Consider the following 18,338-nt stretch of genomic DNA (forward strand, 5'->3'; position numbering starts at 1 on the left):
CCCCGGCTGGTGAACGGCTCGCGCCGGCCAGGGTCCGGAGAGCGCCCTGGCACCGCTGCTCTACCTGCACAGTGAGGAGTGGGGGAGCCGAGTCCTGTCTCCCGCCCCGCTTAGGTCGTCCCCCTGGTTACGCACGCGACACGCTGGCCGAGGGGCGGGGCACTGCAGCGATTACCCGCAGAACTGCACGGAACAGCGGTTTAACTGGCCCTTACCTTGCCCCCATCAATCACTTCCGGGTCAGCCGGTGGCCGGTTTCCTTCCGGGGGACGCTAGAGTCGGGGCTAGGCCGGAGCCCGCCCCACTCACTGGTGGGGACGACGTGAGCAGGGCCTGTCCCGCTGGCGGTACCCGGGCGGGGGGCGCGCCCTCATGGGTAGGGCGCGGGCAGAGCTATTGCCCCGCCTGGGAGGGAGCAGACGGCTTGTCCAGCGGGGTGTCCCGTGCTAGGACGCGTCATCCACCTGCTCCCCGCTGACTGGCTGGGGGCAGCAGCTGCCGCTGGGCCAACCCCCTCCCCTCCTTTCAGCGGACATGGGGCGTTGTGTGCCCCCCGACACCTGTCCGGATGAGCGATAGGGCAACAGCCTCGCTTTCGATCGGCCTCGCTACCTCTCCCCCGCCCCCTGCGCCTCTTTCTCGGTGGGCATGGCTCCCCCCCCCCCCCCCCCGGGCTGCAGTTAGGGGGCTGCAGGGCAGCGGGGAGGTGTTCGTGCAGAGCAGGAAGAGGAGGCTGGGGCGGTGCCTGGCAGTCTGTGTCCTGCTCTGGCAGTGCTTCTAGGCCTCCCCCCCTTAAGGCTTGGCATTGACCCTCCCCAACCGCCAGCTCTAGTACAAAGCGTCTCTCCTTCTTTACCCTTTGAGTGCCCCCTTAGCTGCAGCCTTTCATTTCTGACAGATGAAGAGTGTTCGCCACGTGAGAGGGAGCAGATGTTACCATCATTAGCAGCTCAGCAAGAGCTTGCAGCCCAGACAGATTGTACAATTGTTTCTGTAGTGTCAGACAATGAATGCCCTGTGATCAGTTGTCACTCTCTTTGCACAGAAAATGTTTGTGTACTTATGGGGATACCTGTATAGTAACTTCTTTCGGTTTTGGCTGAAATGGATCTTGAGGCAGCTCACTGGAAAATGTGAATTACAGCGTATCTTTGGTAGCTCAAAGGAAGGTTCACAACGGACGCTAAAGATAGGTAAATGAAGGATGTAATCTTTTAAAAAGTACGTTAGAGCTTGCAACTGGACAGCCAGTTCCTCTTGCACTTAGGTTTGGTAACAGTTAATCTGTGTGACAGCAGTTTGAAGGCATACCTGAAAAACTGGTTGGTTTCACATCCGGTCCAAGTGGGGAAAACATCTAAATCATTATTGATACTGTACTCCTATTGGCAGACTCAAGGGAGCAAGGGTTACATGGGCCCTAGATACGTTTACTATGTTCATTGCTAGAATTGGCAGCTAGAGGTCTTGTAGAAGCATTTTGGCAAAGCATTGTGAGAAAGCTGACATCCTTCCTGTGTTGTATCTGTTTTGTAACTTGCTTCCTGTATTGCCTGCCAGGCCAATGCCTTTCTCATGGACTCTAAATTTACTTTAAAAGCAAAGTGCATCATATTGTATATAAACTACAAATGCTTTTACTTAAGCTTTAATTACTAAAAAAAATAAAGGTCCAAAAGATATACTTTCCTTTCCCTGCTAGCCAAGGGAAAATTTAGTCAGCTTCAAAAAATTAGCTAAAAAGGTGTTACACCTTCTGCTGAGTCTCTGGCCAATTTTTTTGTTTTACCATCACAATTTCCTATTTAAAACAACAACAAAAAATAATCTGTTTTCTTTGAAAGACCCACACAAACATGGAAATTAATTACAAAGGGGAAACACTGAAAATGTCTACATACAAATTGATGTCAAATGCAACATGTAAATCTAAAATAAGTAATTTCTCTTATTTGTAAGTCAATCTTGGTTGCCATTGTAACAATCGTAGGAAAATATACAAAGTATGATGATCTTTTGTAAACTCCAGTTAGTATAAATGAATGTATTTTTAATGTGCTTGGAAAGAAAGATATTCCTAAATACACAACAGCTATGTTATCTCTTTCAAACTGGCTCCTCATCTTTCTAGGCTGTTAAACTGACATTGTAATGGAGTAAATTTAAAAACTACAAAACTATTCAGGTGTCTATATTCATAAAGATGGTGAGAGATTTACATCATGCAAAAGATTTTCAATTCAGTATTGTCACTTAATGATGATTTTAAATTAAACAGGTGACTAATTGCTGATGCAACCCTAATAAAACACTGGTTAGACATATTATTTACAAATGTGTTGTCAATGATGTAACTCGTCAAAAGTTTGAATTCAATATATAAAACAGTTGTAGTGATATAATTATTTGTCTTGTATTACAGAGTACTCATTGGGATTATCAAAGAGTAAGGTAGGAGTCGATGGAGATAACACACTATACCAGAAAACCAATTTTTAGAGACAAATATGCCCTTAAAGTAATACTTACTTTTAGAATTTGATAGCTTTCAGTGTCTTTTGGGTATGTATGCATGACAGAATATGGGCTGGAGTAAAATTCTCACTGTTTTTCTGTTAAAATTTTATACAGAATAATGCTCAATATGGTCAGTTTTATCCATATTTCTACTCTAATTCAGAAATATGTAAAACTGAATAGATTATTTGAATAGAACAGAAGTAGTCTAATTCTTAATGTAATTTTTGTCATGGTATCAAGGCCTCTGATCTGCACAGTAAAAATGAAGCTGCTAGGTAGGAATGCGATTTGTAGACTAAAAATCTTTTGTAGAAAATGGAAATGTGATACGTAATCCTTTCAGTGCTAGGTCTATTATGCATGGTGTCATGTAGTAGTGCTGTATAATTGAAGCAAATGGAATATGAATACATACTTGGCTGTTCAGCAGTATGTTGCAAGTTCATTTTACTTTTTATATGTTCAGCATCAGTTAAAGGGATACTGTCAAAGTGTTAGACCCTCACATTTGCTTATCTTAAACTAAATGTTTTTCTATGAAGATGACTGACTGTTCTCTTCTGTCTAATCACTGCCAAGTGGTACTGAAAGAGAATTTTTGTGACTGCCACATAAAACAAATTTTTGTTATGATAGAGCACATTGAGTGGGTTCTACCAGATGTCTTAATTATGATTTTAATATCTTAAATTTCTAGAGTATCTTACCCCAGAATGGTTTATCCTTTGTGTGTGTGTGTGTGTGTGTATATATATATATATATATATATTACACACACACACACCCCCACCCACCCACCCACCATTAGGTTGATTTGACATGATTTGTTCTTGACAAATCTATACTGCCTGTTACTTATCACCTTATTATCTTCTAAATGTTTGCAAATTGATTGCTTAATTATTTCCTCCATTATCTTTCTGGGTACAGAAGTTAAGTTGACTGATCTGTAATTCCCCAAGTTGTCCTTATTTCCCTTTTTATAGATGGGCAAATACAGTGCCATTTTCCAGTCTTCTGGAATCTCTCCCATCTTCCATGACTTTTCAAAGATAATAGCTAATGGCTCAGATACCTCCTCAATCAGCTCATTGAGTATTTTAGGATGTATTTCAGCAGGCCCTGGTGACTTGTCTAAGTAATTTTTAAACTTGTTCTTTCCCTATTTTAGCTTCTGATTCTAGCTCATTTTCACGAGCATACACTGTGTTAGATGTCCAGTCGCTACTAACCTTTTGTGTCTGTCTCAAAGTGATTCATAGATTCCAAAGCCAGAAGGGACTATTGTGATCTTCTAGACTAACCTCTTGTATAATAGAACTTCCCCAAAATAGAGTATATTTTTTAGAAAAACATCCAGTCTTGATTTCAAAATTGCCAGTCATGGAGAATCCACTATGATCTTGGGTAAATTGTTCCAATGTTAATACCCTCATTGTTAAAAAATTATGCCTTATTTCCAGACTGAATTTGTCTAGCTTAAATTTCTAGCCATTGGATGTCTCTGTTAGATTGAAGAGACCATTATTAAATATTTGTTCCCCATGTAGGTACTTAGACTGTAATCAAGTCACCCCCCCCAAGCCTTTTTTGTTAAGCTATAGAGAGCTCTTTGAGTCTACCACTATGAGACATGCTTTCTAATCTTTTAATCATTCTCATGGCTCTTCTCCAAACCCTTTCCAGTTTATCAAGGACTAATGCAGTGGTTTCCAAACTTGTTCCGCCACTTGTGCGGGGAAAGCCCCTGGCGGGCCGGGCTGTTTACCTGCCGCGTCCGCAGGTTCAGCCGATCGCTGCTCCCGGTGGCCGCGGCAGGTAAACAGCCCGGCCCGCCAGGGGTTTTCCCTGCACAAGTGGCGGAACAAGTTTGGGAACCACTGGACTAATGCATCCAAAGCCCTTTTTGCCACAGCATTTCACTGGGAGCTCATGTTCAGCTGATTATCCACTACAACCCTCAAATCTTTTTCAGAGTCACTGCTTCTTAGGATAGAGTTCTCCCATCTTGTAAGTGTGACCTTCAAGTATTTACAGCATTTATGGATATGTGATCTCCATTCAGGTCTGTCTTTGAAATGATCAACATTTATGCTGCACAAGTTAAGATTCTGCTTAGGGGTGACTTTGAAGTATTTACATTCACAGTCATTCCTGTACTTTCCAAGTTTCAGCTAACCATAAATGACTTTTTTGGAGACTCTATCATCATCCTTTCTGATAACATGACCTGTCCATTTAAGTTGAACTTTGATAACCATTGCCTTGATGCAGGTTATTTTTGCTCTTTCAAGGATGTTATATGTATATTAAGGCCTCTGTCTTAACCTATTTGTTGTTACTAACAGCAGACGTGCCACACTTTTCCAGAATGAAGATATTAACCTAGGTCCTGGAATTTGTCTGGGACTTTAGTTAATATCTTCACTCTGGAAAAGTATGGCATGCTGTTAGGATGAGACAGAGGCCTTAACTATGTTGTTACTAACACTGGCATCTCACTTCCAAATAGTGCACTTGCTCCTTATGATGAGGTATTAGTTCATTATTGACTTGGAGGAAGAATGTCACTGAGTATTCTTACTCCTCAATAATCCCATTGACTTCAGTAGGACTAAGTAAATGGAGTAAGGTACTATTTAGCACGTTTAAGGGTTTCAGAATCTAGGTTATAGTGAATTGCCAATACGACTTCTCTCAGGATTTAAGTTTGCCTTTGAGGATTCTTCTCCAAAAATTATCAGGCCCGATACTAGTTATCTTGAGATCACGGTCCAGGATGCATGTTTTTTTAGTTAATGTATTTTACCAGCTGGCTGAAAAAGAAGGAATGAAAGTATACTCATTCTTTCACAGGCAAAGCAAACACACTTAAGGCTTTATCACAAAATGTATTTACCTTGACAACTGTCGCATATTTTTTCATTTTTAAAAGATGCAAATGCAATGGGCATGAACAGACTGGTAAATAATAGGAACAAAATAGATGTTACATTTTGTATTCATTGTTTGACTTACGTTCATTTCTTAGGTGTTAAGAAATGCTGTACATATTGGTGAAGCTGAAGTGGAAAAATGTGTCCTGAGTATAATGAAAGAAAAGAAGATTAATATACAGAAGGATACAGGGTATGTTGTTTGCTACTGTTATATAGGTACTTCTAACTGGACCACATCATTTTACCTTTTATAACATTGTATAGGTATGTGACAAGAGAGATTATTAAAGGAATCACTAATCTGATACTGTTGTTTGGGGAATACAGCACATACATCATACTTTGCAATTCAGTTTTAAGGATTTAAGATGTATAGATGATGAGAGTGCATATGATGTGGTATGATAAAAAGGTTTTAGCGGCATGAGTTTGGTATAACTCCATTACTCACAGTTGACCAACCCGCAATTAAATTGTACTGGTCATCTCAATCAAATCTTTACCATATCGTCCTGTATGACCTCTATTACATATTGTTATTTTAGAGAGTTAATTTAAAAAAAACAAAACTTGTTAGATCAGTTTCTTTTGTGTCTCTCCACCTGTAACAGTAAAGGCCTTGAGGAGGGGAAAATAACTAATTTAAAACAACTCTAAAAATGATCTAAAGAAACTTTTCTGTACATAAAAACCATCCACAGTTTCAAAGTTTCGGATATCTTATGACCTTTAAATCTAGAAGCAAGTGTGGCATTTAATGTTGGAAAGCTTTGGTTCTCCCCTTTTCCAGAGATGCAATGTTCCCATTTCTAGCTGTGCAGCATTAAAGTATTGCCCTTAGACTTGTCACTGGAGCTGGATGAAATATTACATACTCTCGAGTTTAGACTAGTGTAACATTTTGAGGTGAGGAAAGTAATACATTTCTCTCTGGAAGACTCCCCCCCCCCCCCCCTCCCCAGTTGGGCAAAGCTTGCAGGAGTTTGGTGTGTCACATTAAATATTGCAGGACCTGTACTCCCTTTTTCTCATGATCTAAGCAATGATGACTCTATGGCCATCCCATCATGTATCCCCCTTAAGCTCCTGTGGGGTTTTTTGTTTTTCAGTTTTAAGACAAGCCTGCAGGTATGTTTGCTGCAGATATCTGGTTATAAGAAACTTTATTTGGAGGTGGAAAATCTGAGGAAAGTTCCATATGATTCAGATAACGAAGAACATGAAAAGCAACTAATCCAGGTGAAGGTGTCTTGGAATTCTGAGTCCTAAACTATTACTAGAATAATTGAATGCTAATAAATTAGCCATAGAAGTTTAGCTTTCTTTAAATTCATAACTATCAGGCTGTTTGGTCTTTATAAACTAGAAGAGCAAAATTGATTTTAAAAATTGGAATAAACCAGCTCTGACAGGTGCCCTTTCAATAAGTTTCTGACAAATGCCCTTTACTATAAGTCTCATAGTATGTGAAAGCTTAATTTATCCCCTTACTACTAAGTCCTTTAATAGCATGTTGGCATTTTAAAAATATTTACTATTTTCAATTGTAAAAGTGACTCGCTCAAGTTAAACAATATCCTAAAGCGAATCTCAGACCAATAGCTCTTTTTCCCAAGGGTTTCTTACAGTAAGTTTATTCCATCTGAAACCCCAAAAATAATAGCACACAACTTAAAAAAAGAAAACCACCAACACGTCTGCATACAAACAGTACTTGATAATTTATAGTGCTTCAAGAAATGTAGTGAGTTTTACAAATACTAGTGAACTTAGCATTCTAATATCCCTGTATATAGATATGTATCCTCACTGTGGCTTTGATCCTTCAAAGACTTATGCAAATGTTTCAATTGAAGCATGTGGGTAATCTCATTTAACTCAATGGTAGTACTTGCGCTTAAAATTAAGCACTTGCACAAGTGTTTGCAGAATTGGGGTTTACGTGGATGAGGAGACTGACAACCAGAAAAATTAAGGGCCTGATGCTCTTTTACATCCACTTGGGGTCCTTTTGCACTGCTAGAGCAGCATAAAGGGGCCTTAGTGTAAATGAGTATCAGGCTCTAAGGGAGTTAATTGTTCCCTGACTTGGTTATAATTTTAGTATATAATCAGGCTTAAGTGAGTTACCCAAGGGAAAAAAGGAAATGTGACAAAACAGAGAATCCACGTCTCCCAATTTTTAGTCTTGTGTCTTAAATGCAAGATTATTTTGTTATCTGACATGTGTCAGTAAGTGTTCTGAATAACATGACTAGGAAAAACATTGGCAGTTGTGTTATTTGTAACATGGAAGTATATTTATGTAGCTTTGGAATTTGCTGATGCCTCATGAAAATCTGAAGGCTAGAATCACCAAGCAGTGGTGTGACATTGGTTTCCAAGGTGATGATCCCAAAACAGACTTCAGAGGAATGGGCATGCTGGGATTAGTCAATCTGGTGTAAGTGAAAATAAATACTTTTCTTCTCTAAGTCTTAAATTTTCTATGTCTTTGAATTCTTATTTAGTATTATTCCTAATTCCCTCTGGACTACCTGAGTAGAAGCAAATAGAAATATATTGGCTACTGTAATACATTACTGAATAATGGAAAATGAGCCCCTTTCTAAATGAGTAAACAGTTCTTCAACAGCGAGCTGCATTGTTGTAACCAACTAGTTGGATAGATGGTGGTTTTAGTTACAAATTGTAAGAGTTAAAGAGGAGCAGAAAGGAGTTTAAAACATTCTACTCATGTATGATAGGCCTGCTATGCTATAGCTGAGAAAATAAATGATCAAAACTCTTCAAAATAAAATTACTACTAAGTTAAAAGTACTAATGATGTAGAACAGAAAATATGAAAACCTGCTTGAATGGGGGAATCCTGAATTCTCTGGAAGACGTCTGTCCCACTGGTCTCCTTTATCATGCCATTCCTTGTTACATATCACTTCCTCTATTTACTTTTATTGGTTTTCATTCTGCACTCTTTCTTCAATACACATTTGTCTACAATTCCATTCTTCTGTTATTGAAAATATTAGATTTAATTAATAAACTGCTTATGTAGCAATCCTTAGATTCAGTTTTTGTTTGCTCCTTTTCAGGTATTTTAGTAAACATTACACCAGTGAAGCTCGCCAGATCCTCTCTCGTTCAAATCATACAAAATTGGGGTAAGCCATTTGTATGGGCCTAAGATCTCAAAGATCTTAGATTTGTAGAGTGCAAGTCTGTATTGGAGTATCTTCTGATTTTTTTTTTTTTTTTAAAAAGAGGAAAACATTTGACACTTTCTATAGGAAATTGACAAACAGAATTAATTTCTGAGCATCTGAGTTGAAAGCTGTGTGTTTATAGCTATGTATTTGTTCCAACCAGTCTATTTAGTGCCCTTAGTAATCTGTAGGCTTCAGTTAGTTTCGTTCTAGAAAACCACTCCAACCCCTTATTCCCCCAAAACAGTATGGCTAACAGATTTGGATTGAATTTGGAAGGAAATAGTAATTATTCTTTATTCTATTTAGTAACACAAACTTAGTCAAGATGTATGTATTCATGCACACTGTGCCAAGTGCAATATATATACTTCCATGGATTAAGTGCCCATCCAGTGGCCTGGACAAGTCAAAAATAGCCTGTTTATTATCTCTCACTTTACAAGACACTACTCCTCTTTCATCCACCCAATCCCCAGTTAACTCTGGTTTATCTCAATAATTAATATAGTGAGCATGGGAATGCTTCATCTTGTGCCTTGTCATGAATGTTGCCCTATCTAAGTTGTGAACAGTCATCCTACAAAATTAATGAGGACTTCTGCAATGAAAACATATACATGTATCCTTTAACATATTGTAAATTTGTTTTTCAAAATGATGCACTTTTTGTGACTGCTGAACTTATTCTAATTTTTCATCATTGGGCTTTTTAAACAGAAAAAGTCCATACATAACAGGAGCAGACCTAGACCTTGTTACTGAGGTATATTTTGTGTTTGGAATTCCATCTCCCTGTGGAAACAGGATATCATGGACAAAGCCCCAAAATGCACTTTATTCAATGACTCAAATTGTGTGTGCAACCGTACCTGATTTAACACATTGTACTCGATAACAAGCTTTGAAAATTGTATCAAAAAAATGAAAATACATAAGATCTACTTGAGCTTCTGCTGGCTAGCTTTCTTGCTAGAGCAGTGTTTTTGGTAGCTGTGATGTTAGTGTTACAGTAGATTTGGAAAGAGGGCAGTAGACCAGATTTAGATTTTTTTTTTTTTTTAAAAAGCTTTTTGTCTTTTCTATATGCTTGCTGAGTCTGGATGACTGCCCTTGGCTTCTGGGCAGTGTGGTCTAATGTCAGGATCAATACTTGCAGGGCCGTGTGGGCTAGTGGCCAGAGTTACTATGGCCGCTCTCCCTCGCAAGGCCACGTGGCCTAATGGCCAGAGTGGCTGGACAGGTGGGCTGCCACCTCAGGACAGGCAGCAGCCAGGGTAGGGGGACCCAGATCCTCCCTACTCCACTGGGTCCCAACCCAAGGCCCTGACAGTGGCGGGGTTGCCCGCCTCCTGCTCAGCAGGGATCCTGCCGAAACACACTGAGCCAAGCCCCAGTTCTGTGACCAGTTTCCTGTTAAGTTGCCCTGGTTTACTTCCTACCCGTTCTTCCGCAGCTAGTCATCTTGGTAGTCTTAGGGCCTCTCTTCCCTCTTTGGTGTTGGGTGCCTGGGAGTCGCTGGTAGGTGCAGTCTGCCGGGCCTCTGAGTCCTGGAGTGTCAGCTGTCCCTCTGCAGGAACCTGTAGCTCACCTCTGTTCTCTTTGGCAGTCAGCCCTGACTGAGCTGAGTTGCTCCCTTTTATAGCTGGAGCATGCCCAGCAGAGGCCGGGGGCGTGGCCTCTTCAGCCCACAGACTGTGATTAACCCCTGCTGAACCAGTGGTGGGCTGGTGCACCCCATCACAATGCTGATTAAACTTTCTATCCTGTTGCCTCTGCATGGTAAATAGGGGCATTCACTACATTGCTGTTGATGAAATTTTATATTTCCTACACAGTCCATCTTTTAACTTCACTATCGTCTTAGATGAACAAGGCACTTTAGACAAAAATGCTCCATACGCATGAGGTAGACTTTGCTTGATTCTTAGAATGACCCAACCTGTAGAATAGGAATAATTTGGCAGATAATAATTTGTCTATACAAATTAGGCCTGGAAAATGGAATACATTGTAAAAATCAGCAGGAAAATGGATTTCATTAGTATCTAATAGGAAATTTTTTGGTGTTTCAGATATTCCTATGCAATAGTTGGGATCAATTTGACAGAAATGGCTTATAGTTTACTAAAGAGTGGTGCTTTAAAGTCTCATCTCTACAACTTGGTCCCTGGATTGCCACAAATGGAACACTTCCATCAGTTTTATTGTGAGTATTTGTAACTCTTCCCTCCTATAGATTATCAGCGGCAGGACTACCTTCATTACCAAAAGTCCAGGCCTCTACCACTCGAGATAAATGAGTAACTCCTTTAGTTGTTAGCAGTAATATGTGATTATAACTGGGCCAGCTATTAGAAGGGCAATTAATTCTCAGCCAGTTGGTTACATATTAAAAATATTTTAGTGCTGTGATGCTTCTAACATGGTTATGGATTTATTTTCAAGCATAGTTTAAAGGAAAAATAAACATTTACCTCCATTGCTCCTCCAAAGCCAGAATTATAACCTGGATGTCTGACTGACTATTTCTTCATTGGATAAATTTGGGTGGATGGATCCATACTGCAGATCTCAATTTAATAAATATCCAGTATTTTCCAAGGCATGCATTCTTGCTAGTTACTCCTACACTATCCAGAAGAATTGCTATTGAATAAAATGAGGCATTGCCTTCTTCCTCTAGGCTGAATAGGCTGGGAGGAGCCAGAGCCAAAGTAGAAAAGAATGGATCACAAGTTCTGTAGAACTTTATTTTGTTTTCTTTACAGGTTATCTGGTTTATGAGTTTGACAAATTTTGGTTTGAAGAAGAACCAGAAAGTATTATGCACTTCAACCACTATAGGGAGAAATTCCATGAAAAAGTTAAAGGACTTCTTCTGGACTATAACCTAGTACTAACCTTACAGAATATAAAGAAACCATAGCCGCATCTGCAATCTACCCAGTTCTGCTCTTAAAATGGAATTATGCATTCTCATGGAATTCTCACACTTCACCAAAAAATTTGTTTAATGATGTAACTTTTTATACATATATTTTTGAAAAAGCTCAAATTCAGTTATGAAAGCTTGGACAATCAGCCACTGTTTACAGGTCTTATATGCTATTCTCCAAAGGAAAACTTAAAAAAAAAAAATCCCATATTGAATCTTTTGCCCTCACAACTTTCTTACACCTCTTGGTGCAGGAACATGAAGTAGGTATTTATGCTGCATTATGTTATCTTCATTATGTAACCTATTACTAGGTTCCTTTTCTACCATTAACTGTTGATTAGTTATCTTTAAGAGGGGAAATTGCTTTGGTTTTAGATTTGTTTCTCAAGCCCTGTCCCCTTGTTGTTTATCTGCACATAGCTTGTGGTCCATAAAAGTTTTAAACTTCTCTGTGTAAAGAGGTCCATGAAGATGATGTAACAATTATTTGTGACTTGGAAGAAGAGGCTTCATTTATTTGTATTTACACATAAGAACAGACATTGTTCTGGTTGAAATGATCCTCCCTCCAGGAAATAATTACCCACACCCCTGTGCCTGGAAGGAACTTCCCTCAAAAATAATTACAAAATAGGGTAAGGCTAAAGTCCCTTTTAACAAGGAGATCTTTCATGTCACATGCTGCCATAAATATTTTCCAGCTCTCAATCCATCTTTTAGTTTGGGCTACAGTTTTTCAGGCTGACTTGATTCTGTATCTTTTTTTGGCCCATTCTCTCCCCCCCTCCCCCCAATGTTTTCTGAATGGGGCGTAATATCTAGGAGAATTACTTAACCTCTTTTTGTAGTTTCATTATTTCCCACAAAACTTCATTGCTGCTGCAATCCATGATTTGTGAAGGTAGCTGGAACTCTTCTTCACTTCATCCATATTTCCAAGGAAGTTGGGGTGCAACTTTCATAGGATAAAAGCATGTTTCCAAATTTGGGCATTCTAGACAATCCAGGCACTAGGAGTTGGTACCTATAGCAGTTTGTGATTACTAAGCATTGTTTAAAATGTTAAACAGGCTTGGCATGAACTTATTTTTTTTAAAGCCTACTATTTAAATAAGTGCCTTCTGCTAAATTCAGTCACTGTTTAATTTGATCCTCCATTTAACCTGAGCAGAGCTTCAGAAACCTCAGTTCTTTGGGGGCAGAGACTGTGTATCTCATATGCTTGAATATCACATGGTGCTATCATGATACAAATACAAAAATTAAACACAATGCTTTATTTTATCATCTCTGGAAGGCTTCATTGGTTATGAAAAGTTATTCTGAAAAAAGGCCAACATTCTGAATGGGAGAAGGAAAGAAACAAAGGATGATCCTTGTGATTTTAAAAAAAGATAATTGGAAGATATTCAGACTGTACACTATAGGTATTATTGTATAGGCTGTGATTTCTATCACTCCATCTCCTCGTTCCTCTTGATCTACATGAACAACATGGTCAGCTGCTTATTGCAGTCAAAATGATAGTAAAGAGCTTGACCAAAGTAGAGAGCAATTATATTGACAAAAAAGTTTTGTTCTAAAATCTGTTACAAATAGGTGAGGTTTTAAACATCATGTGAGCTCCATCTGCCAGAAGGTGGAGGGAGATAAAGATTTATCTTCATATTTGCATTTGCCCATTACCGTTATACTTGAAATGGTGCAGTGAGGGGAAGGAGTTTGGTTGAAAAGGAACTGATGCAATATGCACAACATATCCTTTCTGGGTATACACTACAATAAAAACAGATTTTGCCAAATTAAGAGTTAAATGTGGTACATTTTGTCCTGCTACACTGTGTGCATGCCTTTGTGGAAGCATGCTGGTACTACAGTGATGATGACTATAAAGGTACCTTGATAGCAGAATTAACTCTTTCTTCATTGGATTTCTGCAAATAAGTTTTGCTGGTTTCAAATTTACTTAATATAGTGAAAAAAATATAACTGCTAGTGATCAAAAATATAGAAATAGAGCTCTAACAAATGTGGATTAAAGTATGATTTTATTCATGAAAGACTTATTCCATGTTTTTCACCACAATATAAATACAAGTGAAAAAATATGAAGCGCTTCCAATTGGATGATTATAAACTCCAGATCACTTTAATTCCTTGATTTTGAAAACCTGCCTCATCACCAAATAAACAGTACATTTGAGGTGGTAGATTTCTCCCAAAAGCATCCTTACTTTATTTTTACAAGACTGATTGTAATTGTCCTTGTAGCAACTGTAACACTGTATCCCAGTTCTTGAAAATTTACCAGACACCCATTAGGTGGACATCTATACCTACTACGAAAGATAGATGTAAAATATCATAGGCAGGGGAACACCACTAGCAAGAAGCCTACTTTTTCTGCCACCCCCAGCTGCTGGGAATTTCATAATGGTGACCATTAAAATGGTAGCTGAGCACCTATACTCAAGGTCCCAGGATTCCTGTCCTGGTTTGGGGCACCATCTTTGGTTTAGTCTGTGGCTATTAAGTGTCTTGTAAGTTTGGAAATTCCCATAAATAATGTTCAGGTGGAGGGTCAGATCTTTAGGGTTCTGCTTTTTCCCCCCCACCTCCTGGCTGCTAAGGAATGAACTCTTCACGATTCTACCTGGCCCCCAGTTTCCATATAGTTTCTCCGCCTTAAATAACTCTATTGCTTACCTTGTTGCTGCTGCTCATAGTTTTCCTCAGGAATAGCAGCATGAAATTGATATGATGTTTGAATTTCACTGAGGACAACAGCTTGCTGAAGGGAATCAGTGAAACTGGCCATATGATTGTTAATTTCACTGTGCTGCTGTTTGGCAAAGATACAAGCAGCAACAACAACAGAGGAGCTGGAGCCAACTGGCTGCAGAGCCAAGCAATCCAGTTTTGTCATCTTTACATTTGGAAGATTTTTTTTTTTTTTTTTTGCAACTGTAAAGGCTAGAAATGTAATTGGAAAAAAGACAACCTATAATTCCACAGAAATTGGTATGTTAAGCTCCTTTACTCCCAGGAAGAACTTCCTGCTTGCCATTAGCGAAAGGATTTTTCAAGCCCTATCCTATGCAATTTCAGATTTCATATAGCACAAAAGAAATCTGAGCTAAGGCATCTTGGGATAGAGCCTAGACCAGGGATTCTCAAACTTTCTTGCACCGTGACCCCTTCTGACAACAAAAATTACTACATGACCCCAGGAAGGGGGACTGAAGTCAGAGCCCCGCCGCCCTGGGCAGCAAAGTCCAAGCCCCACTATCCTGGGCAGGGGCCCTGTAACCTGAGCCCTGCCACCCAGGGCTGAAGTCGAAGCCCAAACCCCATTCCCCAGGGCTGAAGTCGTTGGGCTTCAGCCCTTGGAGGTGTGGCTCGGGCTTCGGCTTTGGCCCCAGACCCCAGCAAGTCTAAACACCAGCCCTGGTGATCCCATTAAAACGGGGTTGCGACCCACAGTTTGAAAACCACTGGTCTAGACTGAGTTTAGTCGAAGGTTTGTCATCACTTTTTAAAATCAAAACCATGAGCTGAAAATCATGACAAAACCCAAATTAAGAATAAAGCTACCATCATTAAACATGGAAAAGTTATGTAGTCAAATGTATGGATGTTAGGTCACATGTAATAATTGTTTAAACTGAGTGTATTCTATATTTTTCTAGTTCCCAGTGTATTGTTTCCTGAGCATTTAAAAACTAGAATTTTTATGTAGTTTTGTACTATTAAGTACATATTTTGCATGTAGCAGGTTAATTGTATGTATTGGCAACTAGTTAGGATAGAGTGTAAAAACAGCAAAGATTGTGTGTGGGGTGGGTATTTGCTAGAGGCAAAATTGTCTTGCAAAGTCTAGTTAACAAGATTTTATATTAACTATTGAATTCATACTATGAAATGACAATCCTAATTTAACAGATGATATAGACTGGAACTGTGCAATGACCTGTTTAACTGGATGTAGTCAGTTTGCATAGCATTGAAACTAATTGTGAATACTTGGTTACAAAGCATCCCTAAAATTAAAGTTTTGGTTAAAGTCCCTGTTGCTTTTATAATACTGTTTATTAGATACACCTCAAGTTTTAATATATGTATTTGACAATTCTTGGAAATATAACACAAAATAATTTTCTAACTTTTCTCCCTTTTAACATATTCATGGGACATTGTCAAGTAAAGTTTGGCCTTAAAGTAACATTGTGCAAAAAGCCAATTTTTTTCAAATGAAATTTAAGACCAACACAAGTGCTTCTATTTTTAAATTTTCCATAGAACCTATTTAACAAACTTTCCACTACATTTTTTAAACATGGTGTTACTCCATGGGAAAATTAAACTGAAATTAACTACAGGTTTCAGAGTAGCAGCCGTGTTAGTCTGTATCCGCAAAAAGAACAGGAGTACTTGTGGCACCTTAGAGACTAACAAATTTATTAGAGCATAAGCTTTCGTGGACTACAGCCCACTTCTTCGGATGCATACAGAGTGGAATAAATAGTGAGGAGAAGCTCACCAACAAAGAAAGGTGAAAACTCTTTGTATGGGGTAAGAAATTCAAAAGTTAATAATTTAATTGGGGAAGACACACACAGGATATTTTAAGTCTGCTTTAATAGCTTAAGGTGGTGGTAACACTAAGGATATTTATTTTTAAATGTGCATTATAAGGTTGACATTTTAAGTGGAATAAGCAATGTTGAAAGATGGGTTCAATTGCAGAACATTTGTGCAGACTTACCCTTTTAAACTGGAATTGCTAGATAGCAAAATGAAGACATACCTTAATGAAAAAAGTTTCTATGCTACTGCTGTTTCTGATAAACCAACATGGAGGATCATTGGGATGTACACTGGTCAAGCACTCTAGAGGAACAAGCTAATCTAATATTTCCATGCACGGGCATGCTTGGTTTTCAGTCTCTGAACAAATGAGCAGTTCTCAATTCTTCATATTACTCCAGCTCTTGCCTAACTGAAGAAGTCTGTTTTCAATAAATGTTCTATAAAACATCAGTATAAACTTTTGTTTAGATGTATTGTGATGTGAGAACGTTTTCTGTTTTCGTTGGAGGAGCTTTGCATCCTGTACCACTGAAAAATTTGTTAATGTGTGATGAAAATGTAGTTCTTTTTTCACATCATAGTCCTATTCTTATGGTGCTATAATATAGCCTGAAATGGCATTTCATGTCCTGCCAAATTTATGGCACTGTCTGTTACTGGAAGCAGTAGACGGTAGGAAAGTTGGTCAGTAACTTGTTACTCCTGTGCAATGAGATAACTGTACACTAATAGAAAGGTCAACATTTGCCCCAGTATAAAGCAATAATGTAAACTGTGATGTCAATATGTTGAGCACAAGTGTTAGAATGATAATAAATAAAGAACAAAACATCCAAACGTTCACAGTGACAAGATATCCATATTGCTTTGTAAGAGCTTCCTTTCCAGTTTGCCTTGTTTTCTCCTCACTGTTAGCTTGCAGTCAGTTCAAAACGAAGCAGTTGGTTATTGTCTTTTCCCTAATGTTTTATATTGGTTACCTCTATGAGTGAGACCTAGTCTTAGCATTCCCTTAAGGCCATTTATACCAGTATTCCTTCAGTCATGGGACTGGATTTACGTTTGTTTGTTTACCACACCTCTGTGCCAGGCAATTGATAATTTGCTGCTGTTTTCAACAATGTAGCTCCCTGGACTTAAGAAGAAAAGTTACATTGGAAACAGGACAAATGTGGTCCATATCACAAATACCAGACAATTGGCTCTAACTGCTGCCTGTGCTGGCAGTCTCAGCAGAGAGACCAAGAAACAATAGGCATTCAAACTAAAATACTCTCACACCAAAGTAATGCTTCCAAGTCAGGGTTACGGCACTCCCTCGTCAATGAAGGTGATTCTTCATACACCTCCCTTCCTCTTTTGAGGAAGTGGATCCAAACACTTCTTCCTCCTCACCATCTAGGGGAAAGAATGCCTCCATCTATGCTTCTATGAGGGGGTTGATCCAAACAATCTTGCATGGGGGAAGTGTTTAGGTCTCTGTTCCGGGACGGGGCTTCCTCCTAGATCTCCATGTGCTTCATGGCAGAGCACAGATGCAACAGGCACAGAGCAGGAGACCCAAAAAGGCTATTTGGGGCAGGGCCTGTCTTTGTTCTGTGCATGTACAATCTCTCACACAAGAGGCTCCAGATTCATGACTGGAGCTGCTAGCTAGTATGATGATACAAATAAACAAGGAGCAAACAGCAGAAAATGAGAAGAAACTCCTCAGCAGTAGCCACTAAAGAGACCAGTAGAGATCAGAGCGTGCGAAACAAGTACCCCAGCTACTTGGTTACCTCAAACTGCCCTGCACAATAATTTGACATGCTGTTATGCCAGACTTAGCTACAGTGGCCCTGGTAGTGAGTAGCAGTGCCCTACTTGCTTATGCACCTAACATACTCTGTTTGGGTACTGTTTCTGATATTAAGTTGCCCGAGACAGCTTCTGAAAAAGTCTCTGTTCAAAGGCCAAGTACAGAAGTTATCACATTGGGGACTGAGAAAATCCTTTTGTGAGCTGGAGGAGACTTTACTTTGGGTAGGCAGCTCCATCTTTGGAGGGAGTGTGTGTTTTTTTAAAAAGTCCCATTAAAAATGCACCCTCCCTGACGCGTACCTATCAACAACTGCACCCTGTGAGAGTAGGTTTCTCTTCACT

The 18,338-nt window shown here is 39.3% G+C and overlaps 1 protein-coding gene across 5 annotated transcripts; it reads left to right on the forward strand.

The window, feature by feature from the left end:
* Positions 1-210: 210 nt before the first annotated feature.
* On the forward strand, positions 211-12,330 carry ELMOD2 (ELMO domain containing 2). 5 transcript variants are annotated; one of them, XM_034770941.1, is made up of 9 exons: positions 211-311; positions 1,046-1,193; positions 2,423-2,451; positions 5,552-5,649; positions 6,569-6,698; positions 7,769-7,902; positions 8,552-8,620; positions 10,738-10,871; positions 11,434-12,330. In XM_034770941.1, the coding sequence occupies exons 2-9, from the start codon at positions 1,049-1,051 to the stop codon at positions 11,589-11,591; spliced, it is 897 nt and encodes a 298-aa protein (XP_034626832.1). In that variant the 5' UTR covers positions 211-311; positions 1,046-1,048; the 3' UTR covers positions 11,592-12,330. The 5 variants fall into 5 exon arrangements, with proteins under 5 accessions (XP_034626832.1, XP_034626831.1, XP_034626830.1 ...); XM_034770940.1 differs by having other exon boundaries at positions 228-322; XM_034770939.1 differs by having other exon boundaries at positions 251-376.
* Positions 12,331-18,338: the final 6,008 nt, after the last annotated feature.

The sequence above is a fragment of the Trachemys scripta genome, chromosome 5 (genome assembly GCF_013100865.1).
Source record: "Trachemys scripta elegans isolate TJP31775 chromosome 5, CAS_Tse_1.0, whole genome shotgun sequence".
Lineage (NCBI taxonomy): Eukaryota > Metazoa > Chordata > Testudines > Emydidae > Trachemys > Trachemys scripta.

Bases quoted from the DNA above. Each gene is read 5' to 3' on its own strand.
- ELMOD2 (XM_034770941.1), top strand. From the start codon at position 1,049: ATGTTTGTGTACTTATGGGGATACCTGTATAGTAACTTCTTTCGGTTT. The intron at 1,194-2,422 runs GTAAATGAAGGA...CTTGTATTACAG, and splicing joins ACAACGGACGCTAAAGATAG to AGTACTCATTGGGATTATCA. The intron at 7,903-8,551 runs GTAAGTGAAAAT...GCTCCTTTTCAG, and splicing joins CTGGGATTAGTCAATCTGGT to GTATTTTAGTAAACATTACA.